This window comes from Cololabis saira, chromosome 10 (genome assembly GCF_033807715.1).
Source record: "Cololabis saira isolate AMF1-May2022 chromosome 10, fColSai1.1, whole genome shotgun sequence".
Taxonomy (NCBI): domain Eukaryota; kingdom Metazoa; phylum Chordata; class Actinopteri; order Beloniformes; family Belonidae; genus Cololabis; species Cololabis saira.
The window spans coordinates 43,878,505-43,895,794 of record NC_084596.1 but is presented as its reverse complement, the minus strand read 5'-3'; the positions used below and the strand labels follow the sequence as shown (position 1 = coordinate 43,895,794).

Genomic DNA, 17,290 nt, shown 5'->3' with positions numbered 1-17,290 from the left:
CAAGGCCGGGCAAGGCCTTTAATGTTGTGTTTTTGTTACTAATATGGATGTTATATCTCGTCTCCTTTGTCTGCTGGTGTCCCATTCTGGGTCTGGCATTCATTTGCCGCGGGGACGAATGGTGGAAATTAGACTCCAGCTACAACCATGTGTATTTACACTTGTGTTTATTAATATGTACAAATATGTACAGTCCCTGTCGACAAATAAAAGTGAATTGAACTGAATTGAAGGCAAGTTTATTTGTAGAGCACAATTCAACACAAGGTAATTCAAAGTGCTTTACATCAACATTAAAAGCGGCAAGACACAATTAAACAGTAAATAACAGATAAAATGAAATAAAATGATAAGAAAAGAGGTAAAATAATAAAAAGCAAAACCGATTCGTGCGGTGAATCAAATCAATTTGACAATTCTACGTCACAATGTCTGCATTCACACTGCAAAAAGTCAAAATCTTAACAAGAATATTTGTCTTATTTCTAGTTAAAATGTCAAATTTTTTATCACAAAAAATCTCATTACACTTAAAACAAGACTCATCACTGGAAAAAACAACAATTTTCACCTGTTTCAAGTAGATTTTCACTTAAAATAAGTAGAAAAAATCTGCCAGTGGAACAAGATAAAAATCTTGCTTGTAATGAGAAGATAAATCTTGTTCCACTGGCAGATTTTTCTACTTATTTCAAGTGAAAATTGACTTGAAACAGGTGAAAATTGTCAAAAAACAAGTTATTTTTCTGGTAATGATTTTTGTTTTAAGTGTAATGAGATTTTTTTACTAAAAATTAGACATTTTAACTAGAAATAAGACAAATATTCCTGGTAAGATTTTGAGTTTTATCCATCACTAGTGTAACTTTGCGCAGTTTTCAAAAAGCAAAAGTATTTAATTTAAGAGTACGCTTCAGTAAACAGTACACAATTAAACAGTAAATAAATAAAATGATAAGAGGTAAAATAATAAAAAGCACAAGTTGTTAGGCAGTAAGGGCAGTAGAGTACAGCAGGTAAGTATTTAATTTAACCTTCAGTAAACAGTAATGTTTTAGGCCTGATTTAAAGGAGCTGACTGTTTGAGCAGACCTCAGGTCTACAGGAAGTTTGTTCCACCAAAGTCTGGTCAGGTCTTTGTAGACCAGCAGTAAGAGCTTCATCTCCACTCGTTTGTGCCACCACCTTTCTCTCGTGCAGCCAGTTGTGTTTTAGAGCGTGGATCCTCGCTGCACCTTTACAGAAAAAGCTTTTACGGGTGTTCATAACTTCCCACTGCACGACTGCGAAGGCCTCCATCCCCTTGAAAGCCATTATCATCTCCCCATGTCACGCCACACCCTCTTCCTCCCAAACACTACATGATAGACACATTAACACTCCCTCACACTAAATTGAGCACAGCGTCCAAAAAAAGGAAGGAAACCCCAATGAAATGTAGAAGAATGCAGCCATTAAAATGATTTAGATGGAGCCGCATGGACGACTGACAAAAAGTACCTCTGCGACTGTTCAGCAGCTGTGATTCCTGCAATTTATTTAATATTCCCAATAGTTCAACATGCAAAAGACCCATTAAATTGAAATTGGTACATCTACAGATCCACGATTGTACACAAACTACAGTACGCATACTTCTACAACTTGTAAGCATTAAAAGGAAGTGCTTTTCCTCAGATAGTCCAGCATTGTTATCATGTTTGTGTCTCTATTTCATGCAGCATGTTGTTGGCAGAACGCCTCACAGACTGCTACCAATAATATTTCTCTGGTGTACATTACAGCTAATTGAAGTGCAGCAGCTGTCAGAATAATTACATGGTGATGTTTGCAGCTTGGCAGGGAAGGGCTACGCTCAACCACAAGCTCTGGAGAGTTTCCGCTTCTCCCCTTGTTCCTTGAGCTGAAGTTATGTCAGCAAAATGCCAACAGGGAAACTGGCCCCGAGTCAGAGGGAGGGAGGAAGAGAAGCGGCGGAGAGAGCCGTCTAATCAGATGCACGCGAAGGAACATTTACAGAAACTCTCCGGCAGCATGAAATGCATTAATAACATTACAGAAATATATAATTAAACTCTTGATGTAGATGGTTTTGGTTCAGCCAGTCAAATGGCCTGCAGCTGTTGCCGGCGGGGAGCAGATCCATTGTGCAGGAACCCAGTGGACGTCTGCGTCTGCAATCCTCTCCAGATCGGCCTTCAGCTCCCTGAACGCCGTGGCAATATCTCCGTTGACAATCAGCTTGTCAAACAGGTGACTGTAGTGGTTCTCCATGGTTTCAGCCAAGGCAATCATATCCTCAAAGTCCTCCTCCTGCGGACCAAGAATGCAGAATAAATCACGCATTAATACACTTCTACATGAAAGCCCTGTTTCTGGTCAATGTAGTTATAATGAAAGACACCTTTTGATCTCTTTTCTTGGCCATGACGCAAAACAATAAAGGTGTTCATTTATCATCCTTTATGCATTTGGAATCATAAATACTGATGTTCAGTCCTCAGAAATGGGCTAACGCCCCGCCATTTGGGGACTTAAGCAACCTTGAAGGGGTTGCTTTAATCTGCAAATCCCACAATACGACATCATGTACAGTTAAACCACGACGCTGTTAAATGGGGGGAGTAAAATAAAAGGTAACTTTTCACACCATTTGCTGTGTTTCTACGGAGTATTAGGGCCAGGCAGGAGAAAAATAAAAATAATAATTTAGAGGAGGAAGATTTTTTTTATTATGCACTTCGAGAAAAACATTGAAATGTCGAGAAAAAAGTCAAAATGTCGAGATTAATATTGAATTACAATTTCGAGAAAAAAGTTGAATGTCGAGAAAAAAGTCGAAATGTCGAGAAAAAAGTCAAAATTTCGTGAATAAAGTTGAAATGTTGAGAAAAAAGGCGAAATTTCGACTTTATTCTTGAAATTGTATTTCAACATTAATCTCAAAATTTCGACTTTTTTTCTCAAATTGTATTTCAACATTAATCTCAACATTTCAACTTTTTTTTTCGAAATTGTATTTCAACATTAATCTCGACATTATGACTTTTTTCTCAACATTTCCACTTTTTTCTCGAAGTAGACAATAAAAAAAAATCTTCCCCTCTCAAATATTTTTTCTCCTGCATGGCCCTAATACTCTTCCTTAGTGTTTCACATTTGATGACTTAATAAAAACTCACCAAGGTCTTCTCAGGCCATGAAATACTAATACATGTTTATTGATTTAACAAAAACAAACCGCTAAACCTAAACTAAGTTAGCGGCCAGGAGCTGCTGTTCACATGCATTTAACAAGTCTGACCAGTCTCTATAAAAGGTTTTTTCTGGTCTAGACCATTCAGGTGTGTGTCACAAGGATGCCAAAGCAAAAAGAAAAGACAGATTGAAGCAAGGAAGCAATGGTTGCTTCCCATCAATCTAGGAAGGTCTGAGAAGAGTTTCAGGGCCAACTTTCAAACAAGCACGTGTGAACGTTTACATCCTAACTGGGTTATGCCGAGTCGGTCTTTGGCTGGATTCGGTCCGTAAACGGCAATGAAAACTGACGTGTGAAAAGCAAACAAACAAAGAAACAGCCACGTGTCACACTGAGGAAGTGACTCAACCAGTATGGACTCGTTTAAGCAGCTCACATCCACTGTAAAGCACGGGGGAGGAGGGGGGAGGACGTTTGCTTGTTGTCCAGCTATGGGACATGGGCATCTTGCAGACATTTGGCCCTCCCACACAGCCACTAGCGGAGCAGGCGGGGGGGCAGGCGGGGAGGTAGAGGGGGCCGCCCCCTCTACCTCCCCGCCTGCCCCCCCGCCTGCCCCCCCGGGCCGACTGAAGGGGAAAAAAAAGAAAGTGTGCTGAATAAAATAAGGAAAGTTGGACTATATAACACTTGCGTTTCTTAAGGATAAAGTTGTTTAAAAAATAAAAATGAAAGAAATAGTCCCTTCTCCCCTTGTGTGTCTGCCTGTCATGCACGGGTACGTGCGCGCATGTTGTCTGTTTACTTTTAGCCAGTTGTTACATCAGAAGTGTAGCCTTAAAGGAGCTGTATGTAAGAGCAATAATAAAATGAATCATAAAATGACCCTGATATGTCAACAGACATTTAAAAATCATGTTCATTTCAAATACTTATGTCACTGACAACAGCACTCAAGCCAGGATATTCCAGTTTAAAAAGAGGAGTTGCAGCCCTCAACTGATGTTTATGTTGTCATTTTTTGTTTTGGCCTGAAGCTCCACCCTCCACCTATCTCCCAATCACCAAGTCAGTATTGTTTCTGAAGCTCCACCCTCCACCTATCTCCCAATCACCAAGTCAGTATTGTTTCTGAAGCTCCACCCTCCACCTATCTCCCAATCACCAAGTCACTATTGTTTCTGAAGCTCCACCCTCCACCTATCTCCCAATCACCAAGTCAGTATTATATAATTTTAATATTATATAAGTTTTTGCATTTTGGATCGTTCAATGTGTCCTTTTTTCCCCCCCTTGGATGGAAATATTTTTTGTTTTGGTTCTCTGCCCACCGCTGGAGGAAAGCATCATTGCTTAGCTGTCATAATATTAATTATTTCTGATAACATTGTCATAATGCTGAAAAAATTGCATTTCCTATAGAGGGTATGTCACTTCCCCACTGGATCAGCCCCCTTACTCACACTGAGTAGCAAAAATGGCTGCAACTAGTCGGGGAAACTGTGGAGAAGACGGGATAACAGCCGATTATCGGCTTAAATTAAAGGCAGTTGGACTTGACAGTGACCCGTACAGTTACCAAGAACCAGTGGTCCATGGACATTAATATTTGGTACAGTTACCAAGAACCAGTGGTCCATGGACATTAATATTTGGTACAGTTACCAAGAACCAGTGGTCCATGGACATTAATATTTGGTACAATTACCAAGAACCAGTGGTCCATGGACATTAATATTTGGTACAGTTACCAAGAACCAGTGGTCCATGGACATTAATATTTGGTATAGTTACCAAGAACCAGTGGTCCATGGGCATTAATATTTGGTACAGTTACCAAGAACCAGTGGTCCATGGACATTAATATTTGGTACAGTTACCAAGAACCAGTGGTCCATGGACATTAATATTTGGTACAGTTACCAAGAACCAGTGGTCCATGGACATCAATATTTGGTACAGTTACCAAGAACCAGTGGTCCATGGACATTAATATTTGGTACAGTTACCAAGAACCAGTGGTTCATGGACATTAATATTTGGTACAGTTACCAAGAACCAGTGGTCCATGGACATTAATATTTGGTCACGAATCCAGTTTCCTGATATTTATATGTACTTAAAGCAGCACAATGTCACTTTTCCACCTTAATCCAATATTTCCAGAGTCATTGTGATGGTACATCAACTTCCAACAGGTTTAATGAACCTCTGTCATGGTCTGAGGGGTCGGTATCGCCTTCACTGGCACTATGTAACTTTGAGGTGCATGGTAGGAACCCCGCCACACTACTGGTAAAGCACTACCGCTTCTGTCCAAAGGAGCCGCCAAACTCAACAAAAGCTGAAAGTTACATTGTGCTGCTTTAATTCTACGCCGGGGAAATACACGAAGCAAAGCTTGAAGGCTTACAAATGTCTTGACGCTTGGTTGACTTGAAGGCAGGATTTGTTGTAGAAATTAAAGTGATGAGGACACTGAACTTTATGATTTGACCGTTTAACGTTAGCTACCCAAAAATCCAACATTACCTGATACAAAATGGGAACCACAAATCCACGTTTCGGTGTCTGGAATCCAGTTGTTTCTGTGAATTGCAGAGATCCATTTGTCTCTCTTACGCATATTTTTCGTCAGTCTGTAAAACGATAACTCCGATTTCTTGCTAAATCTATGAGTACAGTCGATCGCACAACAACCCTTTCCCATTTTAGATGTTTTCAAGTTGCTCAAACTGAAAGTTTATGCTGACACTCAGTCTTTCTGACACTCAGTCTTTCTGACACTCAGTGGGCGTAACCTGCTGTGAAGTTCCATCTGTGACATCGTGCACATTCCCTCTATATTGTTTGTTGCTGTTTGACCGCCGTATCGCTCGGTCATTGTGTTGAATACATGTGGTCGCACATTGTAACCTGTTGTCGTGCTGGTTGAACACGTGTGTCTGAATTGTGCTACTCAGCTCTATTGAATCCGACATCACTGGATGTCATTTGATTTTTATCTCCAGTTTGATACTTATATCTTAAAGTCTGCATTAGGCTTATAATGAGGTTTGACATAATGACTGGTAAATCCCTGGTGCTGAAACCTCATGTGATGGTTCTGACCGTGTCATCTGCTGCTGTGGTTGTGTGTCCGAGACGCTGATCTGTGGCATTCTTTTAGCGATTATGTTTTAACGGGGATGTTTAGGCCACAAAGGCCCATCAAGAAGGCTTGCCCCCCCTGGGCTGGGACCCCTGCTCCGCCCCTGCACACAGCCCTTTCAAAGTAAGACTGACTCATTGTATATGTGAACGACTGATGAGGAGAGGTTTTTGTCGTGTGACTGCTCTGCTTTGGCTGATGACGAAATGAAGGCCTTTTTTCCCCCTAAACATGCCCCAAAAGTCACCAAATTTTGCACCAAGCCAGGCCTGGCGATAACTTTGATATTTAATGGTTTGCATTAATTGGCGTGGCCTAATGGCTCAACAGCGCCCCCTAGAAAACTTTGTGCCTCAAGCCCCACAATACGGTTTGACGTACATGCACGAAAATCGGTACAAACCTGTATCATGTCGCAACTTAAAGAAAAGTCTCTTGGCGCCATGGCCAAAACCGAACAGGAAGTCGGCCATTTTGAATTAATTGGGTAATTTTGCCGCAATTTATGCCATTTCTTCGGCCGTTTCTTCCCCCGAACCGTAACGTGCACCCAGGTGTGTTATACATCAAAATGTGCGTCTCCATCCTGCGACGACGCGCATTACTTTTCTCAGTCAAAAGTGTTACTGTGGCGACGATAGATGCCAAAAAGCGCACCCCCCCTTCATCTGATTTGTCCATATTTGATAGTTCCTACTTTCTGCCATAACTTTTGAATGGTTTGATATAGAGAGTCGTGGGTGGTTTCATCCACTAAATGTCCAGGACTGAAGAAACTACATCAAGTCATACATACAAGCTTCCACTGCAGTCTGAACGTGCACAAGGGTGGAGGACCGTTCATCGCTGCTTGCAGCTTTAATTTTATTTGTAATTTACTGTTTAATTGTGTCTTGCCGCTTTTAATGTTGATGTAAAGCACCTTGTGTTGAATTGTGCTATACAAATAAACTTGCCTTGCCTTTTACTGCCCTGACAGATTAAAGGTGGTGCGCTTCTTTTTAATGCTACAGACCTGTGTTTTCCAACTCCGCTCCTCGAGGACTGCTGTCATGCATGTTTTAGATGTTTCTCAGTCAGTGCACTCTAATACAATCATCATCCGTCATTAACAGAATAGCTGAAGCAGGTGAGCTGATGCAAGGAGACTACAACCTGCAGGACGGTGGTCCTGCAGGACCAGGGCAGGGAAGTTCTGCTGCAGAATAAAACCCACATGGACTGTGATGCCACTTGGGAAACAACTAAACCGACGCTTCAACACCGTGACCTTACGTGTTTGAGACGAGCCGCACCGGCAGTCAGGGTATAAAGCCGAGGACACACCAACCCGACGTCGCCCGCTGTCGGCCGACTGCTGTGTCGCCTCGCGTTGCCTGTGTCGGGCTGGGTCGGGCTCAAAAAGAAGCACTAGACACACCGCAAAGACGACACCCAACGGCCGACTAGCACGTACGTTCTGCGCAGTCTGCGTTTCAATTTGCTGCGATGTTTTCGGAGAAGAGCCGCCGGTCCGGGGCGCAGCAGCAGCTCAGATCGCCAGGTCAACCTGCCGTCATCCCAGGGAGAAACATGCAGCTCTGTGGAGAATTACCCCTGGCTGAAATAAATCATTTAGGAAGATAAATGTTGGTTTAATAGATGAAATTTAACAGTTGTAGCTATGCCTGTTAAGAAATTTCCTCCGAAAATTTCTCCGGAGCTGATTTATGGTTCTGTGTTAAATCGACGCAGAGCCTACGGCGTAGGGTACGGCGTACGGCGTACGGCGCACGTCGCCGCGTAACCTACGCCGTAGGCTCTGTGTTGGTGTAATGCAGAACCATAAATCAGCCTTTATTCTGGCGAGGTTTGAAAAAAACTTCGCAACAACGAGCAAGCGAGTGATTATGTACATTCACTGAGTGAATATTATGAAAGTAAAATATATATTTCTTGCTAGAAATGTAATCAAAACGCATTTTTATGCAGAAACTAACTCAAAATATTGATTTTATTCACTAAAAAATAAGAAATGTCCGCCATGTTTTTTTTTTTTATTCAGTCCGCAAATGACGACGAAAAGCATTCTGGGAAATTCTGGGAACAGCCAATCACAGAGTGAGCTGTTGACTGACGGCCGACGCCGATTCGACATGTCAAATCGGCTGAAAAGCTGACGACGGGAGGTCGACCTGTGGCGACGTGCGGGACACACCGGGGGAACTAGGCCGACAGACGCACACCGACGTTCATCGACGGCCCGACGGCCGACAGTCGGCTTGGTGTGTCAGGGCCTTAACAGTGAATCTGGTTCCAGATGGGCAGCGGGAAAAAGTGTCTTAGCCTTTTCTTTTTTTTATTGTTTGTCTCAGTTAAAACATGCACACCCTGAAATGTACATGCACAAACTAAATGGAGTGTGACAGAACTGGAAGCATTTTTCTATCATTCTTTAAATCTCTCAAACAAGATGCAACCCTTCATTCTGAGGAAATGTGCTTACCGTGATATGCCCCACCAGACGGCCCTGTCTCTGAAGTGTTTCTAAAGAGCAGATCACACAGACGTGTGTGAAAGAAGCCGTGTGTGTCTGAGGGGTTGCACTGCAAAAACTCAAAATCTTACCAGGAATATTTGTCTTATTTCTAGTTAAAATGTCTCATTTTTAGTCAAAAAATCTCATTACACTTAAAACAAGAGTCATCACCAGAAAAATAACTTGTTATTTGACAATTTTCACCTGTTTCAAGTAAATTTTCACTTGAAATGAGTAGGAAAATCTGCCAGTGGGACAAGATTTATTTTCTCATTACAAGCAAAAAAATCTTGTTCCACTGGCAGATTTTTCTACTTATTTTAAGTGAAAATCTACTTGAAACAGGTGAAAATTGTTGTTTTTTCCAGTGATGAGTCTGGTTTTAAGTGTAATGAGATTTTTTTTGACTAAAAATGAGACATTTTAACTAGAAATAAGACAAATGTTCTTGTTAAGATTTTGAGTTTTTGCAGTGTGGGTCTGCATTTCAAAGCCAACGCTGTTTTTACCTCACATCACTTTAAAGCAGCACTATGTAACTTTTCCACCTTAATATCATATTTCCAGAGTCATTGTGATGGTACATCAACTTCCAACAGGTTTAATGAACCTCTGTCATGTCACTGGCACTATGTAACTTTGAGGAGCATGGTAGGAACCCTGCCACACTAAAAAACTACAAATCTTTACGGCTTTGACTGCTTTACGGCATACGTCACTTCCCCCTCCTTCCCGATTCGTAGTCGAGACGAAAATGGGCGGGGCTTGGAGCGCAGCTCCGCAGAAGCTGGTAACCCGTTGCTGCGTTGTGGCTGCAGCAGCTACACATAACAGACGTGGGGAAAAGATTGCTAATGGTTTAACTTTTCACCGCTTTCCTGCCTGGAGGCAGAACCTCGGAGGCCAAGTATCTGATATAACAGAGTAAAAGAGTAAAAGAGTCATCGGCTCGGTTGGATCGCGGCTGTAACGACCAAACATAACATTCCACACAGTATCACAAACAAACACTCACACAAACCTGGGTCGGATCAAAACACGGGTTTTATTCCCGATTATTCTCCAGCTAAACGCAGTTGCTGGCCAGCTCTCTGCGCTGCGATTAACCCCAATCTTCAGATAAAACTAGTTTGTTGAGGAAAAGATATTAACTCTATTTGTAGCTGCAGAGGAAAAAAATAATCTCACGAGGAAAACAAAAATATTGCTCGCGCCTCGGAGCCTCTTCAACATAATATAGCAGTCAAAAAAAAAGAAAAGAGAAGTAAGAGTAATACAAAACATGTACTGTATGTTGTACTATTATACTAATTTATTGAAACACATGGCGAGTCAAACATTTACCAAAGCAGCTGCCAAACACTCCTAAACCAGGTAGCCGGAGACGGTGGTTCTGCAGAACTGCGGCAGTAAATCCTCATCGGAGCTCCATTCTTTAGTAGGGATTTCATATGGATCAAACCGTTAATAATCATTATTTTCTCCATATACCCATCTCCCTGGCTTCCTTGTTTAAGGTAAATTCCAGTTCCTTTCCAGCAGTTTAACATCATTTTTGCGTTCCGTCTGTTCACTTGGTGAAACAGAAAAGTAGTTTTGAAAATCCGTCCCGTCTTCATTCGCTATCAAAACAAATGCATGCGACGGGACAGGAGTTTTCCGGCAGTACGCGCTGGTGCTCATAGGAAACGTAGTGTTCTTTCTGGTAAAGCACTACCGCTTTTGTCCAAAGGAGCCGCCAAACTCAACAAAAGCTGAAAGTTACGTTGTGCTGCTTTAAATGTCTTATCCAGCAACACCTGGAGTTGTACCAAGAAAGATGTTCAATATATCCAGGATATCTCTGGGCTCAAGAAAGACCGTGCTACATGCTCATAATGCTACAATTACCATATTTTCTACCAGGAGCTCTATCACTTCATAGCTGCTCACAGCTCCAGCTGACTTTTCAGCAGCGCAGAGACAAAACAAAAAAAAGCGTCGTCGCTTGAAGTTTCTCTCACTGTCATTTTTTAACTTGATATCAAACACAAGTCACAGATCCAGCAGCACATCTATCATCTCCTCCAGGTTCTACATCTTTAGTGGTGTTGTCTTCTTCATTTAGATCACACAATCAAATACGTCACAGCAGCTTCTCTCCAACCTCCTACTTCTGCTCCAGGTGCTGAATTGTAGTGGAAAAGAAACCAGGCCGAGTTGAGATGAGTGGAGCCGAGTAGGTGCTGGTGAAAAAGCTCCATTAGAAGTGTATTTACTTACCGAGAAGATCCTGACATGGTTAACACCCTCTTCATTGCAGACAAATTTAGCTCTCCGTCTGGTGAGGCGTAGCTCCTCAATGAGTGGAGGTTTCACGAACACCACGTACGGTTTGAATTCAGAAGTGAACACATGTTTTATTTTCTGTGGTGAGGAAGAAGAAAAGGACAAGTTGAAATGAAACGAGGAGCACAGTTCAGTCAGTCACGCGCGCTTCGTGCAGCTGTTACACTGCAAAAACTCCAAATCTTACCAGGAATATTTGTCTTATTTCTAGTTAAAATGTCTCATTTTTAGTCAAAAAATCTCATTACACTTAAAACAAGAGTCATTATCAGAAAAATAACGTATTTGACAATTTTCACCTGTTTCAAGTAAATTTTCACTTGAAATAAGTAGAAAAATCTGCCAGTGGGACAAGATTTATCTTCTCATTACAAGCAAAAAAATCTGATTTTTCTACTTATTTTAAGAGAAAATCTACTTGAAATAGGTGAAAATTGTCAAATAACAAGTTATTTTTTCGATGATGAGTCTTGTTTTAAGTGTAATGAGATTTTTTGACTAAAAATGAGACATTTTAACTAGAAATAAGACGAATATTCTTGTTAATATTTTGAGTTTTTGCAGTGTAGCAGCAGTTCTCAGTGCTGAAAAAAGGAACGTACAAAATATGAAATATTGCTGAATGTTGCATAAGAATCAAAAAATGTTGTGGAAACTGTTCAACATATTAACACCCGAGTGTAAACGTGTATGAGCTGCATATGATATGCCTTAGCTGCTATTTGCCAGCAAGAATATGTGGAATATGTGAGGTGGCTTGTGGTGCCTCTCCAAAGCACATGCACCCCGAAAAACAGGTGGAATATGAGCACACTCTGCTCCTCGTTTAAACCTCTTCACTGCAGAGCCTTGAGCAGCAGCCGCGCTGCTGCCAGTAACTAAACCCTGGAGTTTTAGAGCATAGCACTTGGACTTCTCCTCCGTTTTCCCCTCCAAAGAAAGAAAACGGTGAATTCTTTTGAACTTTTATGTCTTTGCAGACGCTACGCACTTTTTTATGGACGATATTTCATGATTTTGTCAAATTAATTTCAACTCTTAGTCTCCCGTGTCTGAGTTTTAAGGCTGCACCATATTCCACGAAATGTTGCTTTTCTTTTCTTATGCTTTTAGGCAAGCGTAATAAAAGAAATGGGTGACATTTTCAATAAATACTTTATTTCAACACTTTATGTCAAAGTAGTGGTTATAAAATGGTGTGGGTAGAAAAAAGAAATCTTTGAGGATCAAATTGGGTTGGAGGATTTCTGCTTTAGTCAACGAATGCGTGAGAAACTCACTTAAAAGCAATGTTCTGTTAAAGAAAATAAGGAGAACAATACTGGAGGGCCTTTGCATATTTCTCCTTCAACACTGCATGATATCATTAGAAAAGCAAACTAGTTGAATTTCAGTGCACAAATTACAAGAGAGCAAGCCTATCCTGGACACCTTACATATCGTTGCATCATGGGAAATCATTTATCTGTAGCTGGTATGGCCACATGGGAGAGATAATCTGTCAAGCATGAAAACAATAAGTCAATTCCTCATATGCATCATGAATATATCGGTTCTGCTGGCAACGGCCACTTACTCTTCAATAGTTACGTTTACATGCAGTCAAAATTGGGGTTAAGGTCAAAATATCCCGGTTACTGAAACATTGGGAATAATCTGTTTCCATGCGTGAGCTAACATGGTATTCCCTGTGTACATGGTAATTAATCATTTGGGAAATCTGGATCAAAACAGCGTCGCACGGAGAACGTCATGACGCAATTCCCGTCATCTCCGCTTCTTCTTCCTGTATCCAAAGCCAAAACACCAACAACAGCACGGTGGATAATCAACAGCCCAGTAGAAGTGGTTTTGTTTCTCGGGTTATTGCTAATATTCCCGTTAGAAAAGGGTTATTGACTGCATGTAAACGTAGTCTATGATAGCAACAGGACCTCATGTTTTGTATATTTTCCACTTGCACGCAGGACAAAGACATGACTGAGGAAGAAGACAGTGCTAGGGTGCCCTAGTTGACTAAAAAAAAAAAAAAAAAAACGAAATCCCTTGGGTTCACACTGTCTGCAGGGGAATATAGATATCCTGTAATTTGCGTATCGCCCCAACTTGTCCTCATTTGAGGTTATATTTAAAGATGAGGGCAACTGTCCATCGCTGGGTTGGGGTAGTGGGGGCAGTGTTAGGTTGTGGTTTTCTAAGGACCCAAGTGCAGGAGAGAGAGGGAGGCCAGAGGCAGGAGTTCTCAAAAACAAAGGGTTTAATTCCAAAAAGGCAAAAACAAAGCGCTGCAGAGCAGGATAAAAAAAACACAAAAAACCAGGAACAGGAAAAACGACGAGGAGACATGGAGGGAGAACCAGTACGGACCGACAGGGAACCAAGGAATGACAAGACAAGATATACTGAGGGGATAACGAGACACAGGTGCAGACACAATCAGGGCAGATGGGACACAGGCGGGGCAAGACAGAAACTGAAAGTCAAACTGGGGGAAGTGTCAAACCCTGACAGGCAGCAACCCAAGCAGAGCAGCAGAGATCTCCCGCTCTCCAGCAGCCTCTTCCAGCTCTCCTAATGTGTGGCGCTTTTCCACTAGAACCTACTCAGCCCGACTCGCCTCGGTTTGGTTCTTTCCCACTAGTGGTCTAACACCTGCCTGCGGTCCCCCACTCCCCTCTGGTCATCCCGCTGCTGCTTCCACCTGCCTGCGGTCCCCCACTCCCCTCTGGTCATCCCGCTGCTGCTTCCACCTGCCTGCGGTCCCCCACTCCCCTCTGGTCATACCGCTGCTGCTTCCACCTGCCTGCGGTCCCCCACTCCCCTCTGGTCATCCCGCTGCTGCTTCCACCTGCCTGCGGTCCCCCATCCCCCTCTGGTCATCCCGCTGCTGCTTCCACCTGCCTGCGGTCCCCCACTCCCCTCTGGTCATCCCGCTGCTGCTTCCACCTGCCTGCGGTCCCCCACTCCCCTCTGGTCATCCCGCTGCTGCTTCCACCTGCCTGCGGTCCCCCATCCCCCTCTGGTCATCCCGCTGCTGCTTCCACCTGCCTGCTGTGTGCTGCTGACTCCCCCAGTCTGGTTTTCAGCAGGAGGGTCCCCCCTTATGATCCAGGTCCTGGTCCAGGTTTCTTCCTCCTAAAGGGGAGTTTTTCTTGCCACTGTTTGGCTTAAGGCTTTTCTCCCACTATGGGAGTTTTTACCTGCCATTGTTTATGTAATAATTGTCTGTCGTATTAGACGCTATACAAATAAAATTGAATTGAATTGAGTCAGAAGGATGAAATCAGAGAAAGAGACTCTGACGGCATCTTGTTCATTTTATTCAACCAGCAATGGCAGCAAAAGTCTGTTTCATGATCCAACTCTGAGGGTCAGATGTTCATAAACCTGGTGCTGAGGAGAGAATTAAAAAGGGATCTAGACGGAGATAAGGAACGACCAGATCTACCAGGATCTCTGTCACTTCATAGCTGCTCACGGCTCCAGCTGACTTTTCAGCAGCGCAGAGACAAACTAAAAAAATTAAAAAGTGTTGCCGCTTTAAGCTTCTCTCACTCTCATTTTTTAACTTGATATGGAACACAAGTCACAGATCCAGCAGCACATCTATCATCTCCTCCAGGTTCTACATCTTTAGTGTTGTGGTCTTCTCCATTTAGACACAATCAAATACGTCACAGCAGCTTCTCCAACCTCCTACTTCTGATCTGGGTATTGAAAAGAAACGAGGGCAAGGCGAGTGGAGTGGAGTGGAGCTGAGGAGGTACTAGGGTAAAGGTGCCATAAGGTGTTCCCGAGCCAGCTGAGATGTGCGATCTCTCCAGTGCGTCCTGGGTCTGCTCGGAGCCTCCGCCCAGTTGTAAAGGACTCAAGCTCCTGCCCAGGGACGAGTCCAATAGGCAAACTAATCCCCAAACCACCTCCCCCTCCTCTCCACGTGGAAGAGAAGTGTCTCTCAGGGAGAGTCCAGCCACCTACTGAAGAAACTGGCTTTAACCGCTCCAGGGCAACTGTACGGGGATTATTGCTTGCACGTGAAGAACAAGGTTTGATAAGGCAGCGGGGACCAATGAAATCGTTTGTGCAATAAAAATCTGATATGTTTTGGCAGTAGCTTACGCTGGGGTGCAGGTCCAGGAGGCACATCTTTCCCTCAGCCATGACTCCATGTACCGAATCCACACTTGTTCCATAGTAGTGACCTCTGTAATGGCCGTAGTCCACAAACCTGGAGGCAGGGATAGAGCTGGGTAAAACAGCATACAATTGTAGCCAGACATCAGCAGAAGTAGTGAACTCATGGAGAAGGAGAGCGAACACAGGCTATCCGGAGACGATGCTCTAATGGAGCTTTTCCACTAGTACCTACTCAGCCCGACTCGCCTCCACTCCGTTTGGTTCTTCTCCATCAGGGGTCTAACGTGCCGAGTAGATACTTTTCTGTAACTATTCTGCCGAGGTTCTAAGCTGCTGAGTCGGCTGTATCTGACACCATCACACTACAGGCCACCGATTGGTCGGGGGGTTGGAGTCAGACGTCTGAGTCAGGAGGAGGAAATCAGAGAAAGAGACTCTGACGGATTCTTGTTCATTTTATTCAACCAGCAATGGCAGCAGAAGTCTGTTTCATGATCCAACTCTGAGGGTCAGATGTTCATAAACCTGGTGCTGACGAGAGAATTAAAAAGGGATGTAGACCGGGGGTCGGCAACCCGCGACTCTAGAGCCGCATCTGGCTCTTTAGCGCCGCCCTAGTGGCTCCTGAAGCTTTTTTAAACATGTTTGACCTTTTTTTCTTCTTTTTTTTCCTTCTTTTCTTTTTTTCCTTCTTTTCTTTTTTTCTCTTTTTTTTTCTTTTTTCTTCTTTTTTCCTCTTTTTTTCCTCCTTTCCCTTTCCTTTTTAATCTCAAAATTTTGACTTTTTTCTCGACATTTCAACTTTTTTCTCGACATTTCAACTTCTTTCTTGAAATTTCAACTTTTTCTCGACATTTCAACTTTTTTCTCAACTTTTTCTCGATGTTTCAACTTTTTTCTCGAAGTGCATAATGAAAAACAAATCTTCCCCCAGTTCTAACTAATATAGAAACATGCAGCATGTGTTGTCTTCATTCTAAGGCTTATACAAGACTTTTCATTTTTTGCAGCTCCAAACATATTTGTTTTTTGTGTTTTTGGTCCAATATGGCTCTAAAACATTTTGGGTTGCCGACCCCTGCTCTAGACGGGTGTTAAGGAACGACCAGATCTACCAGGAGCTCTGTCTCTTCATAACCGCTCACGGCTCCAACTGACTTTTCAGTAGCACCGAGACAAACTAACAAAAAAAAAAGCGTTGCTGCTTGAAGTTTCTCTCACTCTCATTTTATAACTTGATATCAAACACAAGCCACAGACCCAGCAGCACATCTATCATCTCCTCCAGGTTCTACATCTTTAGTGTTGCTGTCTTCTTCCTTTAGATACACAATCAAATACGTCACAGCAGCTTCTCTCCAACCTCCTACTTCTGATCTGGGTGTTGAAAATAAACAAGGACAAGGCGAGTGGAGTCGGGCTGAGTAGGTTCTAGTGGAAAAGCGCCATAACACAATGGGGACAGCAGCTTGTGGAGCACCTATTATTCAGAATGTGCTCCTCAAACAAATGAACCGGAGCAAAGTGATAGTCCACCCCTTCAGTCTCCCGACTTCCCTTCTCACGTGTCGTGTCTGAAAGGACAAGAAAGAAGCGAGGCCTTTTCTGTGTTTCAGTGTGTCAGGAAGGAAAAGGTGACAGCTATTAAAGTGGGAGATGTCTGCCTTACACGGTACGCTGACGCCATAGCGGTCGGGGTCGGAGATGGCCAGCCTCCTCTTCAGCTCGTTCACGCCAACGCCGCCGGGCCTTCGAGACACACATCAAAACACTATGTTCTGCATATGGGTATTAATTCTCAATCTCACTGTGTAGTAATGCTTTCCTTGAGACAAGCCCAACATTAAATGAGGCATCTGTCTTTATCATCAGAGACGGCGAGCAAGAGAAAGTCAGACAGATGGAGCTCTGATTTCACTCTGATGCTCAAACCACCCTCTGTCTGCATCTGGCTGTT

At 43.0% G+C, this 17,290-nt stretch overlaps 1 protein-coding gene across 1 annotated transcript in view; it reads right to left on the bottom strand.

The window, feature by feature from the left end:
- Positions 1-1,174: 1,174 nt before the first annotated feature.
- Positions 1,175-17,290, bottom strand: part of LOC133452265 (MAGUK p55 subfamily member 7-like) — a 93,157-nt gene continuing 77,041 nt past the window's right edge. The window contains exons 16-20 of the mRNA XM_061731487.1: positions 17,003-17,082; positions 16,814-16,907; positions 15,316-15,424; positions 11,131-11,274; positions 1,175-2,313 (exon numbers count right to left, since the gene is read on the bottom strand). Of these exons, the coding sequence (XP_061587471.1) occupies positions 2,098-2,313; positions 11,131-11,274; positions 15,316-15,424; positions 16,814-16,907; positions 17,003-17,082 (643 nt within the window). The 3' untranslated portion in view covers positions 1,175-2,097. The remainder of the gene's footprint in view (positions 2,314-11,130; positions 11,275-15,315; positions 15,425-16,813; positions 16,908-17,002; positions 17,083-17,290) is intronic.